The sequence below is a fragment of the Marmota flaviventris genome, chromosome 18 (genome assembly GCF_047511675.1).
Source record: "Marmota flaviventris isolate mMarFla1 chromosome 18, mMarFla1.hap1, whole genome shotgun sequence".
In the NCBI taxonomy this organism is placed as follows: Eukaryota; Metazoa; Chordata; class Mammalia; order Rodentia; family Sciuridae; genus Marmota; species Marmota flaviventris.
In genome coordinates this window covers 12191714-12211770 of record NC_092515.1, presented here as the reverse complement: position 1 = coordinate 12211770, position 20057 = coordinate 12191714, and the positions used below count along the sequence as shown (strand labels likewise).

The following is a 20057-nucleotide window of genomic DNA, read 5'->3' as shown; positions in this document are numbered from 1 at the left end:
GAGTTTGCATCACAGCAAAGACGCCTCACCCAGCAGGAGCCCCTTGCCCCAAATGAAGCTGAATTCCAGCAAGAAACTAGAGCCCAACAAAAATCTGCTTTGCACCTGAAATTTCTTACACTACAGAAATCACCCTCCACCCCACTACAGAAATCACCCTCCACCCAAAAGGTGTACGCCAAACAACAGGAAGCTGCCTCTCAGCAAGGACATGGGCCAGGACAAGCGTGTACAACTCAACAGGAACCAGAATTGAGAGACAGAGATGTAGCCCAGTCAGGATCTAGACCATCTCTAGCTCAACAAGATGCAGAATTAACACCTACCACCCAGGCTATCCCTGGACTCAAAAAGAGACCATCTGTCCAGGCTGAATTTACATCCCAAGAAAGAACTGAACAGTCAGACCACACAGCCCAGCAAGTACCTCCAACCCAGCAAACCAAATCCAGGAAGGGATTTTTGATTGAGTGGAAATTTCTAACAAGACTGTACGAAGTCACTACACAGCAAGTAACTCAAGAACAGAAGACATTTTTTGAACGCCTCACAGATTATGACTTAGAATCAAATGGGAGGCCATCTTCAGAGTCAGATCCGCCAAGTATGAGGGATGGAACAAGCACCCCAGAAATGAAGCCAGCCTTCAAAAAGATACCTGATTATGATTATGAAGCCATGTCAGGATACCATGGGACACCATTACATGGAAAGAAAACCAGTGCCCAGAATCACAGGCACTACCAGGACACAGGTGAGTCAAACTTAGATCTGGAGTCTCTCAAGGTCAGTCATCCATTTATTTAAGAAATACTAAGAATTTACCATATGTCAGATTAGCTCAGCTCATCCTTCAACAATTCTAAGAGATAAAGCTCAATTATCCCCATTTTATGAAGATCAACATTCTCATCTTAATCATAAGGAAAGATCTTGTACAAGATGGTACAGTTAGGAAGCCCCAAGCCCAAGATTCGAGCCAGGGCCTGACTTTCTCACCTGCTGCCTCCCTAGGGAGGATTTGGGAGTAAATCAAATAGAGGTAGGAAAGAGCCATCTCCCTCCCAGTATTCATCTATCCATCCACAAAAACTGACCAGAGAGCCAGCTCTGGGGCAGAAACTGCTATAAGCACCAGTAATACAAGGGTGTCTGTAGACCTTACCCTCCTGAATTTCCATGCAGTCTAGGCCCAACAACCAGGCATTCATGACCTCAGTGTGCCTGACCTCTGCTACCAGGGAGGCACTTGCTGTCCTTCCAGCTACCTCCATAGGGTTCAGCCAGGCTGAATGGCCCTGAGGCTGAGTTCTCAAGAAGGAGGAACCTGGGAGAGAAAAACCATGGCCACCAGTTTCCCTGGCAAGGTCAAGGAATAATGGAAAGAAAGCTGGGGAACGGTATCAGCAAGTATTGGGCGCAAAACTTTCTGGAGCTCCTCGGAAGCAGACAATAGTGACTCCCGGATGCAGGCTCCAGCTCTAGAGCTCCGGCCCTCATCTTCCTCCCCTTTAGGCTCAAAACCCAGCGGTGGAGAAGGGGGGATGCAAATTTTATCCAGGGAATTGGGGGTTACTTGTTGAGGTATCATCAGTTGGGGGTGGAATGCAGCCCTAATCCTTAAGCTGAGGGCATGTTGGCCATGGTCTGGAGCAGAGGGGCTGGGCCGAGCCTCTCAGAGCTGAGAATTAGGTATACTTTGGAAGGAAGAAAGGCAGCATGCAAATAAGTGGTCTGAGGCCTGCTTTTTCCAGGGCGAAGGATAAAAGTCTCTCTAGGCCTCCAGATCCCTGTGCCACGCCACGCTTGCTGACTCGGCTGCTTCTCTATAGGCGCCCGTGGCCGTTGGCCACGTGCACTTGAGCAAGCCTCGTGCCTCCAGTTTCCCACCTTTTCCTAGGGAGGCGCGCTCCTCCTACTTCCCTTCCTCTCAGGGATTCAACCCCTTGCCTTAAGTGGTGTGCGTGCTCCAAGTACTCGACCTTCCTCCTCCCCTCCATTCTTCCGGGGGAGGAGGAGGGCAAGGGGAAAAAAAAAAAAAAGAGCGAGAAAGAGAGAAATACTAGGACTAGGAGACAGAGGAGGGAAGGAGGGGCTTCTTCCTCAACAGCTCTCAGGCACAACCACGCCTCCAGTGCGGGCCCTGCCTGGGTTTTGAGTTGCCGAAGGACCTGGCCCACCCCCCACCCCACCCCCAGGAGGAGGCGCAGCCGTGCCGGGTCTCCCCCATCCTCCAGCGGACAGGCTGGGCCGCATTCTAAGGATCCCTCTTTAGGAAGGTGAGTGGGATAGCGAGACTGAGCATCAGCACGTGTGAAAATCGGGGTTTCCCTGTTAGGGGTGAGCCCTCCGGGCTCTTCGCTAGTCCGGAGCGAAGGACACTATGACGCCTCCAGGGCTGCATTTTTGTTGGCTGCGGGCCCTTTAAGGCGTACGAGGAGGCGGGGCCGGTCCATCTTCGCTAGCGGTTAGGGGCGTGTCCTGGCAGTGGAGAGCGACCACGATTGCTCAGAGGGCGGGACCCAAAGAGCAGCAAGCCCGGGATTGGTTGGTATGGGGGCCCGGCGGTGGTGTGTAGCGAGGATTGACCCTCCGGGCGGGTCCTGGCAGCTAGTATTGGGTCCGGCTTGGGAATCACAGAGAATTGATGGAGTCATCCGAGGAGACCTCGAAGAATGGCAAAGAGGGGTTGAAGAGCCACAATCGCCGGCGGTGGCGAAAAGACAAGGGCAAAGGTGAGCTCGCGGGCACCGACCGTAGCCCGGAAAGAACCTCACACACCCTACGGGGCTCTCGGGACCGAGTAGACAGAACCACCGCCACGAGAGTTGGGGGAACCACGGACTGGCCCATTGCCGCCTTGCGTCGGGGCGGACGACCCACTATGAGAAGGGGAGAGGTGAGAGTGGAATGTCCCACTCAGGCGTAGAGACTACCGGGCGCCCTACTGCCGTCTTGGGCGCAGAGTCCGGAATGCGAGTCTCTTGGACCTCGGTTCCCGTGTGACCTAGGGCAACCGCTGTCCTTAGTGTTTCTGCCTGGAAAATGGTTCAAGCGCTGGTTTTCAGGTCACCAGCACTCTTGAGAAGATAAAGGGTAAGGGGTCTAGCAGCTGTTACCCAAAGAGAAAGTTTAGGGGTGAGTCAGGGAAAGGGTGTCAGAATTGGAAATGAAGGGGGGCCAGTTGAGCTCATCAAAGCCCCAGTCTCCCACCCTCAGTCCATCCATTCGTCCATTCATTGTCGGTCCACCCGCGTCATCCCAGCTACACTGGGGCCTGACCTCCCAACGCCCACCATTTCTAGGACTAGGGTCTCTAGTTTGGGTTTGGACCTTCATACCCTCCCTAAGGAGAAGGAGGGAGGGCTGTAGCAGTGGGTTCTCTAGATCTCAAGAGGCTGGAGAAAACTAACAGACCAATGGAGATGCTAAAAGCCTCAGGCAAGGGCATTAAGCCCTGGCTCAGCTGAGTCTTTTAACAATCTCTATGAGGATCTGTGGGAAGTTCCTAAGCAGGAAAGAAACTGACATGGTTCTCCAGCTCCAGGGACCTCAAACTGTCGTGCTCCCTGCCTGCATTAGCCAAGCATAGAACTGCAGTTGGCTCCAGTGTACACACACATGCAGCTCAGACAGGCTGAGAGTTCAGACATTCGCTCTCCCACAAGACACAGGAGCCTCATAAGCAAGACAGACACATACCCAGAGGCAATACAGATTATGGTTAACAACCAGGGTGTTGGAGTACTTGCCTAGTGTCTGCCTGAGGCCCTGGGTTCCATCCCCCAGCACTGCAAAAACAACAACAACCTGAGTATTGGAGACCTGGCTCCTCATTCTGAGAGTTGTGACATATTGGGCAACAGCCTTTTTCCTGAGCTCTAAAATGGGCATCACCATCAGAGTGCCTGACTTGTAGGACTGTTGTGAGGTTCAAATGAGTGTATAACATTTGGCACTGAGCAAGCCCTCAGGAGACACGGAGCTACTGTTAGTCCCCATTAGCCAGTGAGCTCTCGAAGAGTAGGCTTCTTTCTGTCTGCCTTGTTTGCCCTATAATGCCAGAGCCTGGAATGTCAGGCACATAGGTACTCAAATATTTATTGGATTAATAAGTGAAGGCATGCATGAACTGTAATACGAGGATATTAATAATCATGCTTACCTTAGGGTTGTCTTGAGGAGTCAGAAAGAATCTGCTTGGGCTCAGTCCTGTCACAGACCCATGGACCTACGTACACACAAAGGCTCATTCCCTCGAGCTCTAAGATTTGCCCGTCATTTCTGGAGGCCCTCCCTGGCGCCAGGCCTCTGATGGATGAATCAGACCTCACCCCTGCCCTTGGGTGTCTGGGCTGGCTGGAGTAGTTCTTATTATCAGTTTGATCTTCCCAGTAATTAGATGAGGCTAGTGTCATTATAATCATCCCATTTCTCAAATGACAACACCTATTTGTACTTACCTGGCCAGTGAAGGTAAAAAGATGGCTGCCCTCAGCCTCTTCAGCCCAGAAGTGTGTGGGTTGGAGATTGCTGCTGTTGTGTATCCGACCCAAAAATTCCCAGTCACACAGATTCATTCAACAGACATTCACTGAACACCTAGGACACACCTGGGCTCTTAGTGACCAGGACAGACTCCTAGTGGAGCTAGAGACAGAGATGTAATCAAATAAGATCATTGTTATAAATTGTGACAGATAAAGAAAAAATCCTGAGAAATATGAAACAGGGAGGCTTCCAAAGGAGGTGACATTGGACCCAAGGATGGGCAGCACTAACCGCTGAGCAAGTGGGGGCAGGGAGCACAGAGGAGATAGCATGGACAAAGACCTTGAGGTCCCAGGCAGCAGCACATGACAGTACAGAGGAATCACAGAGAGGGGGGAGGATGCAACAGGAAACTGGGCAGGCAGGGAAAGCAGGGAGGATGGTACCTGGTTGAAAGGCCATGTCCAGGATTTGGAGCTTTATCCTGAGAGCAAGGCATGAGGCATCGAAGGGTTGAGAGCATGTGGCCAGATTTATGTTTTAGAAAGATCCTCTGGTTGGTATGTGGAGAACAAATGGAAACCTGTGACTCACACAGAGGTTTGCAATCATTCAGATGAGGATGCACTGGCGTGGACCAAGGAGACAGTAGAGGTGGGAGGGCCAGGTTATAGCAGTAGAGTGAATAGGACTGGGTGACGAATTGGATGGGGTGGGAGGTAGCCAAGATCACACGCTGGGTTTCTGCTGGAGCAAATCGGGAGAAGTCTGTTCTCATCACACACCAGGAGACTAAGATCCACCCATATGTGTATATTCATTCATTCATACACAAACATGCTCACACAAGCCGAGAGGAATAGAGATACACTCACAGGCTAAGAAATGCACGTGGGCCATGACACTCGCATACAGACACACAAAGCTCAGACATACCAAGAAATGTGAAAAAATGCCAACACATACATGTGGACAGCTGGCCATGACACACACCTACAAATATATACATCTAAATGTGAACCCCCAAGACAGAAGGAGCAACACAGAGACTCAGAAACACAAGCAGAGACCATAGCACTGTCCGGGAGCTGCCCCTTGCTGGCTCTGTGACCCTCACCTGTTTTCTCATCTGCCAAAGGGATAAGAATGGCCCACCTCATGGGTTGCAGGGAGGGTGGCACCAGTTACTTCCAGTAGAGCATGTGAAGAAAACAGTGCTGCCCAGTTTGCCCTTTCAGGCGGATACTCGGGGAGGGGCCACAACCCCCACATCCCCCCACCCCATCTGATTCCAGGATCCTAGGCCTTCCCCTCGCAGGCTCCAGACCTCACCTGTCCTCATCCTGTTACTCCCTTACCACTGTCCTTCTCACCCCGATCTATCCCCAGGGCCAAAGTCCCAACTGGGTCCAGTTGTCCAGTGACTTTTTAGGGCAGAGGGCTGGAGCTCAGTCAGGGGTTGGGCTGAAGCCCTGCCAGTTTCCCTTGGTCCTACCTCTGCCCCACTCATACCATGTTCACCCATGGCCCCAGTGGGCCTGCCCTTGCCCCAGTGCCTTCTGCCTGGGATTCCTGGCAAGTTTCTGGCAACCTCAGCATCGTCTTCCTGGTTCCCGGCAGCCTGGCCTCAGAACTGCTCGGAGCAAGGCAAAGGGCAGGGCCTGAAGTCACCATGGCCTGGGATCCAGCCCCTTCTCCCTTGCTTTGTGTTGGTTGTTCATTCTGTTGGTGCCTTTCCTCGTTTTTAACAAAGATCCCTATCCCACATTTAGAAAGAGAGAGATCTACAGTGTCAGGTGATATTTACCACATGCACCTGGCACTGCCCAGGACAGACTGAAACAGAAAGTCCTGCTGCAGGGAGCCTAGAAGCTGGTGAGGGAGACAGCGCAAACCACTGTGGAAATAGGTTAGATTGTGACAAGTGCCACAGAGAAAAATAACCCAACCCACTGTTTCCTTGAGATTGAGCAAGCCCACACAGCAAATGCCACACTGGGCTGGGGGTAGCTCAGTGATAGAGCATGTGCCAGCATGCATGAGGCCCAGGTTTGATCCCCAACACCACAAAAAATAAAAAGAAGAAAGGAAGGAAAAGGGGCTGGGGGTGCAGTGCAGTGGGAGAGCTCTTGCCTGTCCTTTGCAAGGCCCTGGGTTTCATCCCCAGCACCAGGAAAAAAGAAAAAAATGCCACCCATGGATGCTGCTTATAAAGCACGTCACCCAGTCTGACTGGACAGAATGTCCAAGTACAGTTTTCAGATGAGGAAGCCGGACTCATCCAGGATCATCTGCCAAGTGACTGGGTCACATCCCATTGTCACAGTCGCTAGGCTTAACTGCTTCCAAAGGCCCAGTCTGTCCAACTGTTTGCAGCCCCCTCTCGAGCTCCCATCCACCCACCTTGGCCCCCACTCTGACTCTTCACTTTTCCCTTCCCTCAGGTTTGTTCTAAGCACCTACTATGTGCTGGGCCCCATGACAGGCCCTGGGGCCACCCCCTGTACTCATGGGGATGACAGTCCAGGGCAGAGACAAAGAGGACTTAGCTACAGCCAGACCGAGTGATGCCGGGCCTCAGGACCTCTGATTTGTACAGGTTCCTTCAAGGCCTTGTCCCTAATTTTGTATAAGTAACTTCATACTCTTCTTCCTAAAGAGCCAGAACCCATACCTTGTAAGCTTCATGGCTCCATAAAAGCTGATTCTATTCTGGGAAAGATATACAACAAACATGTCAACAAATAAAGACTTGCCAGGTACAGTGGTGCATGCCTGTAATCCCAGCTACTCACGAGGCTGACACAGGAGAATCATAAGTTTAATGACATCCTGTCTCACAAAATATAAAAAGGGCAGGGCACATGTAATTCAGTGGCACATGTGAGGCCCTGGCTTCAATCCCCCAGTACAGCAAAAAATAAATGTATAATTGCAAAATGTGCAAAACGCCGGGAAAGAAGAACTAAACATTGCGGGGTACACGTTAGATGTGGAGAAATCAGCACCTCAAGCTGAGGCCTAAGGGGTGAAAAAGAGCCAGTGGCCAGGAGCATGTGGAATAACGTGGGTAGTGCCTTTCGGAGCCTGTTTCCCCATATGTGAGGTGGGGGATGGCAGTCAGCAGGGTGGGCGGTGAAGGGGGTAGTAGCAGATAGAGGGTGTCTAGCACGGGAACGCCACTCAGTAGGACCTGAGGCTCAGGCCCCTAGCCGAGCTTGGCACTGCCCTTAATTGGCTTTTGTCCTCCTAGGAGGGACAGGCAGGACTGGCCACCTCCTTCCCCCCTCCCCAACAGCTGGGGATGTCTGTGCCAGGGCCAGCCGAGGGGGCGGGACCTGGGATCACTGGGCCTTTGGCTCTGTGAATCCCCTTAGGGTAAAGGGAGGGCAGGCTCGCTGGGTGAGAGGGGACACTATGTTCAAGACTGAGACTGAGATTCCTCGGCCCTGAGGGAGAAGAGAGCTGGGGGCCTGGACTCCTAGGTCCTAAGGCAGAGGAACCTGGGGCAAGTATTCCCAGTTGAGTGGGCCGGGAGTGGGCAGGAGGGGCAGAGAGTCAGACTCTATGCTCTGTTTATAGCACGTGGCTCTCACTGTCCTTTCTGAGTGGGAGGTGGAGTAGATGGCCACTCCCTGGGCAAGCTGGTCCCTCCCCTGGTTTATCACCCCAGGCTGCTACTGGCACTAGCCACAGATCAGCAGCCCCAGATCCGGGGAGCTCCAGCTCCATTCAGGCCTAGGAGGGGTGAGTGCATGGTCAGTTAAGATACAGGAACGGCTGCTGCCCAATTTCAGGGCCTGGAAGGGAGAGGAGAGCCTTCCTTTAGGGGACCAAGGGACCATAAACCCAGAGCCAGGCAGGATACGGACCTTGTCTTCAGGCAGATGGTGGCAGCCCCACCAGTGGGGTAAGAGCAGCTTATCCAGAGCCTGGGTGTTAGGCCATCCAAAAAACAGTGCCTGGATTGAACAGAGATCCTGGAGGACCCCGAAGCGTAGGGAGTCAGGGCAAGATTTTGAGGGCCAGAGTTAGAGGTCCAGCTTCTAGAGTCTTGGGTGTGAGCTGGGCCTAAGTAGCAGTTCTGGACTGGGTTTAAATCGACTCAGCCACTCTGTACCATCTAGCTCCTAACTTAACCCCTCTGAGCCTTAGTTCCCTCTCCTAGCAACAAAAGAGGTGTGAACCGAGGCAGTCTGTGTCTCAGAAGGGCCAGAGCACTACATGCACAGACACACAGGAATCCTTAGCAGCATGGGGTCTGGCACGAGTGAGCTGAAGGTCAATGGCAGTGATGAATACTTCTGTTCCAGGCAAGGGAGCAGAGCCAGCCACACAATCTAAGACAAGTTGATGGGACTGAAGGCAGGGGACCCAGACTGGGGAGGAATGACATTGAGCTTTGGGGATTCTGCAGAGGAACAGGGAAAGAGCTAGAGTTTGGAGGGGTTTCCACAACCAGACCTGAGGGACAGGAGAGAGTCCTCTGTGAAATGAGGCTGGAATTATGAATTCCTGATTCAGAAGGGGAGCAGTGTCCAGGAAATGGGCACAGGTGGGCAGGGGGCTGAACACTCCCAAATATTTGTTGGAGGGAAGGGCCTATGGGCGGTACCTGGAGCCAAGTAGGAAAGATGGGATGGGGCCTGGACTCCTGGGTCTTGAGAGACTGGCTAAGCATCCAGACTTGGAACCAATGAGGCGTCTGGGCCCAGGACAGTAAACAGAGACAGGTTCCTAAAGTCTTGAATTCCTGGAAGGGAAGAGGAGGCCATTCCCTGGGCAAGCTGGTCCCTCCCCTGGTTTATCACCTCTTCATAGGAAAGATGAAGAACCAGGGAATCAGATTCTTGTGGGCTCAGGAGAAGGTCTGAACCTGGGTCCAAGAGAAAAGGGAAAGCAGACTTGAGTCCCAAATGGGAGAGAGCAGGGACTTCTGGGTCCTAGAGAGAAGGGATCTGGACTCTGGAGTCGAAGGGAAAGAAGACAGGGCTCAAAGTCCTGGATTCTGAGAAAGGAGAAAGGCACTGGGGACTTGGACTTATGGGTCCTAAGGAAGGAAGGGGATGAAGTTCCCAGACGACTCCTGAATCCTGGAGATAAGGGATTAACGTCCTGGGCCTAACAGAGGAGGGACCTGGGGTCCTGGGCCCCTGGGTCTGAAGGAAGAGAGGGCTGGGGTCTGACACCCAGGTCTGGAGGGGAAGGGGGCTGGGGTCAAACACCTGAGCCTGAGGGAGGAGGGACAGGGCCTAGATTTCTGGGCCCAGCCAACAAGGGGTGACCCAGCCAGCCTTATAGGCTCCCCCACCTGCCCACAGCCTCGCGGATCCTACAAAGCATGGACCTGCGGACGATGACACAGTCGCTGGTGACTCTGGCAGAGGATAACATGGCCTTCTTCTCAAGCCAGGGCCCCGGGGAGACTGCCCGGCGGCTGTCCAAAGTCTTTGCAGGTGTGCGGGAGCAGGCGCTGGGGCTGGAGCCAGCCCTGGGCAGCCTGCTCGGTGTGGCACACCTCTTTGACCTGGACCCAGAGACGCCGGCCAATGGGTACCGCAGCCTGGTGCACACGGCCCGCTGCTGCCTAGCACACCTGCTACACAAGTCCCGCTACGTGGCTTCCAACCGCCGCAGCATCTTCTTCCGCACCAGCCACAACCTGGCCGAACTGGAGGCCTACCTGGCTGCCCTCACCCAGCTCCGAGCTCTGGCCTACTATGCCCAGCGTCTACTGGCTACCAACCAGCCAGGGGGACTCTTCTTTGAGGGTGATGAGGGACTCACCGCTGACTTCTTGCGCGAGTATGTCACACTGCATAAAGGCTGTTTCTATGGCCGCTGCTTGGGCTTCCAGGTGAGTCTCCTGCCCCTGTAGGCCCACAGTGAAAGCACTGGTGGTCCCTGCCCTGGCCCAATAGTGGAATGGAATAACCACCGTGGTCAGTATTGGATTGAGAAACCAGCAGAAAAGGGAAGTTGGCTCAGAGCTGGACCAGGGGTCTCAAACTCATGGTCCTGGACCTAATCCACCAAGTTAAAGAAATCTTTAACTTGCATAGCTGTGGGTGTGGGTGTGGGTGTTTTGGGGGGAGAGGGTACTAAGGGTCAAACCCAGGGTCTTGTGCGTGCCAGGCCAGCACTCTACCACTGAACGGCCTTCCAGCCCCCCTGCATGATTTTTCCACCAGGATCCACCCTACTCTTGTCTTACACTCAGGAAATTCATTGCACTTTTTTTTTTTTTTTTTTTTTTTGTACCAGGGATTGAACCCAGGGGTGCTTAACCACTGAGCCTCCACATCCCCAGCCCTTTTTTATATTTATATATTTATTTAGAGGCAGTGTCTCTCTGAGTTGCTCAGGACCTTGCTAAGTTGCTAGGGCTAGCTTTGAACTCATGTCCTCCTGCCTTGACCTCCCTAGCCTCTGTCTTTTGCTCTTCTATCTTACCTGTCTGGCCTCTGGAGTCATTTAAGTTTTAAGATCCCTAGGAGGGTGGTCAGTTTTGTTCTCAAAGGCCTGTTCTGCATGGGGAACCCCCTTGAGTCCTCCTCATGGGAGTTCTGTGAGGGAGGGAAGGTGCCAGCCTATAGCTTCCAGACTGGACCCCGAGCTTTTTCACTGACTTAAGTCGCTGTAGAATTCGCAGATTTTCATGTGGCCCTCAGGGGAGGACTGATGAGTCCATCTGAGTTGATATCAGTGAAGAAGACCTGGTTTGGACCTCTTTCCTCCCTGAACTGGGCATGACCTTACCTATAGACCTTCTCCTACACCCAAACCACCCTGAGAGATTCAGCTTATCAGCACACAGAAAACAAGGCAGCCCAAGGGCCTTCAGACTTCTGTAAAAATGTTTTAAGGACTTGGACAATTGGGGGACCATGGGGCACCAGGCTCAGGACAGAGGCCCAAACTTGCCTGTTTGGGGTCCTGTGCAGTCCATCTCCCCCTCCCCACCCTTTGGCTGCATCAGGGAACCCCAGCAGTAGAGCTGTGTGACCCTGTAGTCCTTCCCACCTTCTCTGGGCCTCACCCAACCCCAGAGGTAGTCTCTCAGCCATCCCACCCCACCCTACCACTCCAGGCTTCCTGCAAGACCGCCTGTCCTCAGCATCCAGTCCAGGCATTACTGGAAACCATCCTGCATCCTAGCTAAGCCCACAAACACTGATCAGCCCATCAGGGCCAGCCAGCTCCACCCCGTGTCCTGGCCATGACATTGGAGTCACGAGAAAGAGATTCCGGCCGCCTAAACCAGTATCCCCACCACAGTGGCCAGGCACCCTCCATCCCCATGCCCTCTGGCCTGTTGGGCCCCTGGCCAGGGCCAGCTGACAGCTTCTGTGTGAGGCCCAACTTCACTGTAGTTCAGAAAAGCATCTGCCATCTAATATGTCAGCCCCCAAGAGGGCAGAGGCCTCCCCATCATTGTCACTGCCCAGTCCCTGCTCCAGCCCAGTGTGTAGCCACCTAGGACTTTGACCGGCATTTGCTGAATGAACGGAAAAGCCCCACTAGCCCCTGAGGCTTTATTTCCTTGGACGCTGTCCCTGTGGTTCCTAACTGCCTCCTGTCCCCTCCCCAAGACTCCCACTACATCCCCCACTCCTTACAGCAGCCATCTGTCCATCTCTAGGCCTCGGTTTCCCCATCTGGCAATCTTTTTCATTTTTTTAAGTAGTGGGGATTGAACCCAAAGGCGCTTTACCACTGGGCTACATCCCCAGTCCTTTTTATTTTTTATTTTGAGACAGGGTCTCACTAAGAAACTGAGGCTGGTCTTGAACTTGCAAATCCTCTTGCCTCAGCCTCCCAAGTTGCAGGAATTCCTCAACGTAGGCCCTCCCTGAATCTCTGACCTCCCTGCTCCTCTCCCTAGGCTGGCTCTGGTCCGGCCATACTGGCCCCCTGGCTTTCACTTGCCACGCCCTCTGCGGGGAGTACCCACCCCTCGTTCAGATCTGCCCTGCAAGACCTGACCAAGCAGCCTGACCCTAAGTGACTTTATCACTGTGGCCCTTCCACCTACTGTCTTTTCCTTCAAATCATTAGTTGTCCTTGACATCCTATGGCATCCATCTTCTGCTTATCATCTCTCTTTCCTTAGAGAATACCAGCTCCATGAAAGGGCCCACACCACTCCCAGCACCCAGGAGCTCAGGAAATGCTGACTGAATGGATGTCTCTCCCCGACACCTCTCTACCCCTTACTGCTGCCCTGTTCTTGTTCCCTTCCTGGGTGGATGGGTGACAGAAGTGTCTCTCCACAGTTCACTCCTTCCATTCGGCCATTCCTGCAGACCATCTCCATTGGGCTGGTGTCCTTCGGGGAACACTACAAACGTAATGAGAGTGGTCTCGGTGAGTGCCAGCTGGGTCCTGCCCATGGCCTCTCCTCCTGTCCCTCTTTCCTAGCCCCTGCATAGCAACCTGACCCACCTGGGCTCCCTGACATGACTTTGACCCCCAGGTGTGACAGCCAGCTCCCTTTTCACCAGTGGCCGCTTTGCCATTGACCCAGAGCTGCGTGGGGCCGAGTTTGAGCGGATCACACAGAACCTGGATGTGCACTTCTGGAAAGCCTTCTGGAATATCACTGAGATCGAGGTGCTGTCGGTGAGCATAGGGCCAGGCGAGGATGGGACCAGTTACAGATGGGACACTGAGGCCCAGAGACCCATCCAAAGCCACAGCAGGTCACTACAGGGCCCCAGGCCCAGGGATAGTACATGATGAGAAAGACAAACTAGGAAGGGAGGTGGGTGGGGCAGCCCCTCTGCAGCACCCCTTCTGTTCCCTCCCTCCAGTCTCTGGCCAACATGGCATCAGCCACCGTGAGGGTAAGCCGCCTGATCAGCCTGCCGCCTGAGGCCTTTGAGATGCCACTGACCTCTGACCCCAAGCTCACAGTCACCATCTCACCTCCCTTGGCCCACACAGGCCCTGGGCCTGTCCTCATCAGGCTCATCTCCTATGACCTTCGGGAAGGACAGGTAGGGCCCTGACCTCAGTCAGGAGCAGGGACAGCGCCCAGCCCAGGGTGCCCTCCAGCCTCTAGCTGGGTTCCTGCCCCCATCCTGTTTCTCTACGCATGCCTCATGGAAGGATAAGACCCAGACAGCCCACCACCTCCTCCCTTCCCACCCCCAGGACAGTGAGGAGCTCAATAGCATGGTGAAGTCAGAGGGCCCTCGGATCCTGGAGCTGCGGCCTCGGCCCCAGCAGACATCGCGCTCAAGGTCCTTGGTAGTGCACTTCCACGGTGGTGGCTTCGTGGCCCAGACCTCCAAATCGCATGAGCCCTACCTCAAGAGCTGGGCCCAGGAGCTGGGTGCTCCCATTATCTCCATCGACTACTCCCTGGCCCCCGAGGCCCCCTTCCCCCGTGCGCTGGAGGAGTGCTTCTTTGCCTACTGCTGGGCCGTCAAGCACTGTGCCCTCCTCGGTGAGCCCCGGCCCCCCACTGCCAAGGTCCCTGCTTCAACCCCCCAGCCCTGGGCAGAGGCCGCAGATCACCTGGTTCCTCAAGCCTCAGTCTTGCCACTGCCACGCCTTCCCCAGCCCACCTTCCACCCCGGCCACTTCATCTCTGCCTCCTGCTCCTGAGTCTCCACGGCCTCCCCCTTGGCCAGACTCCATCCTGCCTCTTTCTCCCCTGGCTGCCCCAGCCCCTGCTCCCCTGCCCCGCCAGCCTCCTGGCCCAGGTGTGCCACCATTCTCCAGCTCCTCAGACAAACATCTTGGGAGGACAGTAAGGCACAGAGCAGGCTGTGGTGATGTTGTAAGCCTAAGCTCATCTTCAGTTTCCCAGACTCTAATGCCCCCTCCTTCCGGAAATAGACTGAGCTTCCCTTTACCACCACCAGCCCTTCCACCCCCCAACCTCCCTAGTCTCCCAGCATGATCTCCTCACCTCCTGTTCCCAGTCTTCCTGACCCTCTGGTAGATCCCTGCCTCCGTTTGCCAATCTTTAATAACAGCAGCCCCCTGGACCTTGGGAAAGCCCACACCCCATCTCCAAGGGCCCAGTTCTCCTAGCCCAGGCCCCACTCCCCAGTCCCTTTCACTGCCCTGCAGGGCTGTGACCAAATCCTTCCCTCCCCCTCAACTAGGCTCTACAGGGGAGCGGATATGCCTTGCAGGAGACAGTGCAGGTGGGAATCTCTGCTTTACTGTGGCCCTACGAGCAGCAGCCTATGGAGTACGGGTGCCAAATGGCATCATGGCAGCCTACCCAGCCACAATGCTGCAATCCGCTGCCTCTCCCTCCCGCCTTCTGAGCCTCATGGACCCACTGCTGCCCCTCAGTGTGCTCTCCAAGTGTGTCAGTGCCTATGCAGGTGAGGCTCACCCCTTTCGGCAGGGGAGTCAGAGTACATGGACATCTGGTCCCATAGGGGTGGGGGCCCAGTCTTCAGGCCTGAGGAAGGAGGGAAATCCTTGCTCCTTTATAAGCAATGAGATGTTCTTGAGGCCCTTAGTGTACACTTGCCTGGAGTTTTGGATGTTGGAGACTAGGTCTAGAAAGAGGAGACCAACTTGGCCCCCCAACAAACATACCCTCTGCAGGTGCAGAGGCAGAGGAACACCCCAACTCGGATGAGAAGGCACTCGGCATGATGGGACTGGTGCGGCGGGACACATCCCTGCTCCTCAGAGACCTCCGCCTGGGCGCCTCCTCATGGCTCAATTCCTTCCTGGAGTTTAGTGGGCAAAAGTCCCAGAAGACCTCGGCGCCCACAGTAGGTGAGTGGTGGCCTCCCCCCATGTACCCAGCCAGGTGGCCATCAGGGATACTGTAGCACAGCAGAAGTCCCAGGGAAGGGAAGGGACAGAGCCCTGGAGCACATGGGGGAGCAGAGACCACCTTCCCAGCTGGCTCTTCCCAGTATTCATCTCTAGCCCTATCAAAAAGCCCTGAATTCAGCTGAGGTTATAGCTCAGTGTTAGAACACTTGTCTAGCATGAGTAAGGCACTGGGTTCAATTCTCAGCACTACATGTAAATAAATAAAATAAAGGTCCATTGATAACTAAAAATATGAAAAAAAAAAAAAGCCTTGACTTTCTATGCCAATCCACATTCTGGAAATTCTAGGACTTTTGGTCATCTAAGCCATCTCAGAGTCCCAGGAATTGCTTTCCAAACCAAACCTTGGGAAATTACTCCTAAAGATATGCCATTTGTCCTGATGTTCAACAAGAACTCCACCTGAAGAACCAAAAAAAATTTTAAATAATTTTTATTTTCCTAAAAAAAAAAAATCTACTTGAGTCCTCTGGGCCCTTAGGTTGGGGGTAGAGCCCTCCTCAGTTCTTTCCATGGATTTCTGACATACACACATAGCTTGTAACCCACCAGCAGCAGGCCTAGGAGCTAGGGTGGGTAAATCCACAGATGAGACAAACCTTGGGTGGGAACTGGAAAGTCCCAGCCCTGTCTGAGCAGGTGGCAGGACCCTCAGGCAGCCAAAAATTACTTCTATCCCAGGGATCCATTTTTTTCCCACTATAATATTTGAAGGATTTTTAAAGCACAACCATCTATAGGAAATCCACAGTGTTCTCTGAATAATAGGAATTGCACCTTCAAAAGTAGATGCATTGGGCTGGGGATATACAGCTCAATTGGTAGAGTGCTTGCCTCACATGCACAAGGCCCTGGGTTCAATCCCAGCACTGCCAAAAAAAAGTAGATGCACTTCCTATTATGCAAAAAATCATTCCAATCAGGTGCAGTGGTAAACACCTGTAATCCAGGTAACTAGGGAGGCTAAGGCAGGAGAACTTCAAGTCAAGACTAGCCTCAGCAACTTAGCAAGACCCTGTCTCAAAAAACAAAAAAAGATGAGAATGTCCCTGGGTTCAATCCCCAGTACTCCCCAACCCTTGCAAAAAAAAAAAAAAATCATTCCAATTAAGTGTGTTTTATTTTAATGTTTTTAATTTTTGAATATTCAGATAGATGAAATATATATATACACAAAAACAATTAAAATGGGATTGAATTGGAAGCATGTTAACCGTTGATCACTGGGGTTTTCCCTGTAGGACGGAGGTGATAAGTGCAGCCCCTGGAGGTGCACACTGCATTCTAGCTCCCTACTCTACCAGTTGCTGTGTAGCATGGGCAAGTAACAGTATCTGAGAGTCTTGCTTTGCTCCTCTGTAAAATGGATACAGTAAGAGGACTTGCCACATGTGTCACTGTGAGGACTGTAGGCATCCATTTGTGTCCAATGCCTAGCATAGTACCTGGCATGCAATAGAAGATGCTGCATCCTATGCCCTGTATTAGCCGTCCTGTTCCAGAGGGTCAGGGAGCACTCAACTGGTTATTCTCACACTGCCTTGTGTATTGCTCCATGGATTGATACATAAGCATAAAAACTGAAATGTAGGGTCCTGGGCCTAATGATAAGCATCGTTTTAAAATTAATTTGAGGCCAAGGTGGGCACAGCAGGTAGACTGGAAGCATTTGGGTACTTGCTTGCCTGGTTACTCAAAGGGAGGGGATAAAACTGAAAAACCTAAAGGGAAATTTCACAGATCAATATAGCTACATATGTGGGGTCCCTGGGAATCTTAACATACACTCCCGACTCAGGTCCTTGTGAACAGAACCTCCTTTCAAGCCCTATGGATCTGCTCATTATTCTACTCACTTTGATGCATTCACACTTTGGTGTCAAGTAGCCACAAAAAGTTGGCTGAGCCTCCTGCTGTGGTCCAGGAGACAGCTGGAACAGGGCACCAAGCATGGCAATAAAGCCTCATGCTGACAAAATCTCAAAGGGGGTTGTAGTACGTAAGCCTATATAGCTTGCTCCATTGAGTTCTTATATCCTTCCAGCATTATGAGCTAAGGACTGTTTCTGTTTCCTTTGTACAGAGGAAGAAAATGAGGCTCCCAGAGGCAAGATGACTTGTACTTCCCAGTCATTATACACACACCCTACCGCTACAGCATAGCCAGCCCCTCCAAGACCACCCTGTGACTCCCTCTACCCCCTTAGAGTTGCAGTCTGGGGCACAAGAATCTGGGGAATGTCCTAGGCCTCCACAGCTGGAGAGGCCACTGCCCTTCCCCTGACCTTCCCAATCTGCCACACTAGCTAACAGCCAGGCTTATCTGTGGCCCCATCCAATCCCCTGACCTTGCCCTTCCCACAGAGTCAATGCGACGCAGTGTGTCAGAGGCTGCCCTGGCCCAGCCTGAGGGCCCAGTGGGCACAGACTCCCTCAAGATTCTAACACTGAAGGACTTGAACCTGAAGAGCAGCTCTGAGACATCAGAGACCCCTGAGATGTCGCTGTCGGTGGAGACACTGGGCCCCTCCACACCCTCTGATGTTAACTTCTTTCTGCGGCCTGAGGATGCCAGAGAAGAGGCAGAGGCCAAAGAAGGGCTAAGCGCCAAGGACAGTAGCTCCGGGGTGAGCAATGCCTTCCCTGTGGGTTTCCACCCACGGCGTACAAGCCAGGGTGCCACCCAAATGCCCCTTTACTCATCACCCATTGTCAAGAACCCCTTCATGTCGCCTCTGCTGGCACCTGACAATATGCTGAAGACCCTGCCACCTGTGCACATCGTGGTGAGCCAAGGATTGGGACGGTGCAGCCAGGCCCTGGTGGGGTGAGGCAGGGCTGGATGCAGGTGCCCCAGGGAGGAGCAGTGGAGAATGGGAACAAGGTAGTTAGCAGGCAGAGGGGAAAGGTGTGCCACCAGGAGAGGACAGTGCCTGGGGCGCCAAGAAGGTAGACAGTGGGAATCCAGCTGTCCTTCCCATTTGCAATTTTGTGGAACTTCAAGAGCTGGGCAGGGGGCTTAGGGAGAAAAGCTGGGTCTCTGGGTGGGTGGGGAAGGGGAGACAGGGCAAAGGCCAGGGAGTGCAGTGACACCCTCTCACCCTTCCTTCATCTCCACCTGTTCCCTCCATTCTCCCAACTCCCCGCCCCCCATATCTCTGGCCTCTGTCCAACCCATGTCCGTGTCCACGTGCTCCCTCTCCCTTCTCCGTGCTCCCTCTCCCTTCTCCGTGCTCCCTCTCCCTTCTCCGTTGTCCAACCCACGTCCACCGTCTGTCCGTCCCCACGTGCGTCCCACAGGCGTGCGCCCTGGACCCCATGCTGGACGACTCGGTCATGTTCGCGAGGCGACTGCGCGCCCTGGGCCAGCCCGTGACGCTGCGTGTGGTGGAGGACCTGCCGCACGGCTTCCTGAGCCTGGCTTCGCTGTGCCGCGAGACGCGACAAGCCGCGGAGCTGTGCGTGGAGCGCATCCGCCTCATCCTCACTCCACCGGCCGCCGCCGCAGCCACCGCGCCGCCGCCGCTCTGAGCCCGACCAGGCCGCGCGGGGAGATGGGGCTGCGGGACGACACTAAAGACCTTGTTCCCACCTGCACCGGCCTCCGTGGTGAATGCGGTGAATGCGCTCAGGGACCAGCCTGGGGGCCCCTTGCGGGGCTGCAGACTCTTCCGGCCCCAGGCCGGGTGGGCGGGGGTGGGCTGTGCCTTAAGACCGGGGACCACAGGGGCGGGGCAGGAGCCGGAAGCTGAGACTCGGGCCAGGGGAGGGGCGCACACACACTGGTCACCGAGACAGCTGGACCTGCACTCCACTACTGCCGTCTGCTGCTGCTGGTCGGTTCTGTTTTTTCTAAATAAAAATATTTAATTACTTTGGCCTCTCTCAAGTAGGCGGGTGGTTGCCCAGTAGGGGGCAGCATCGGACTCAGCTGGGGGGAACCAAGAAACCTGGAGGGTGTGGGGGTTGTTTGTTGGAGGAGGAGATTCCTACAAACAAGAGACCCCTGGGCTTTAAATCAGGTAAAACGCCTAGAGACCCTGGGTTCCCAGAGCCTCCCCTTGCAGACCCTCAGTGAGGGTATAAATCATCTTACACCCTCACTGAGGGACTGCAAGGGGAAAGGCTACTCCCTTTCCAATCCCAGAGTGGGCATCCATCAAGGAAAAAATACATAAACCTCTTGACCCAGAGATGCCAGTGGCCCAAACTCCCCACAGAACTGGAGCAAAGTTGGCAGGAAACTGGAAACAAACTGGTCACCCAAAACACTGGAAATGGAAGCTCTGCCCAGTTAGACAGTCCCTCCCTCAACCAATTCTAGAGGCTTTACCCCTTGAGGGGCCCCAGGTTTGGAGTGGAGATGGTTTATACCCAGGAAATGTCCTCAAGAGGCTTTCGATCCTGAATTCAAGGAGGGTGAAGGAGCAGACAGGATATTACAGCCCCTAGGGGTTCTGTGTGGTCAGGAAGGGTTTCACACGAGAAGGTGATCAGAGCTTGGCCTTAAAGCATGAGCACAGATGAGCTAGGCAGAGAAGTATGCTAGGCTGTGAAAGGCCGGTGGGCAGTGATCAGGGTCTCCATTTGGCCAGATCAGGTGCAAAATGGGGAAGGAGAGGCTTGGAGTGGCCAGCAGGGGCAGGTCCTGAAGAGCCTGGAGTGAAGCTGAACTACAGCGGGAGGGCAATGGGCAGCCACAGAAGCACCCTAGGGAAGAAAGGGCCAGGATCAGTTCCAGCACAGGAAGT

General features: G+C 53.8%; 1 protein-coding gene and 1 long non-coding RNA gene across 9 annotated transcripts in view; one reads left to right on the top strand and one right to left on the bottom strand.

Moving 5' to 3' along the window:
* The window catches only part of LOC117794932 (uncharacterized), a 45542-nt gene that overhangs the window by 22740 nt on the left and 2745 nt on the right, over positions 1 to 20057 (bottom strand). The gene's annotated exons all lie outside the window — the stretch shown is intronic.
* On the top strand, positions 2594 to 19179 carry Lipe (lipase E, hormone sensitive type). 8 transcript variants are annotated; one of them, XM_027945904.3, is made up of 11 exons: positions 2594 to 2735; positions 9813 to 10348; positions 12768 to 12858; positions 12968 to 13113; positions 13305 to 13490; positions 13648 to 13942; positions 14610 to 14837; positions 15067 to 15243; positions 17390 to 17413; positions 17671 to 18092; positions 18607 to 19179. In XM_027945904.3, exons 1-11 carry the CDS (start codon positions 2648 to 2650, stop codon positions 18835 to 18837), a joined length of 2424 nt encoding a protein of 807 aa, XP_027801705.1. In that variant the 5' UTR covers positions 2594 to 2647; the 3' UTR covers positions 18838 to 19179. The 8 variants fall into 8 exon arrangements, with proteins under 8 accessions (XP_027801705.1, XP_071460760.1, XP_071460765.1 ...); XM_071604661.1 differs by lacking the exon at positions 2594 to 2735 and adding an exon at positions 8139 to 8238; XM_071604662.1 differs by lacking the exon at positions 2594 to 2735 and adding an exon at positions 8157 to 8249.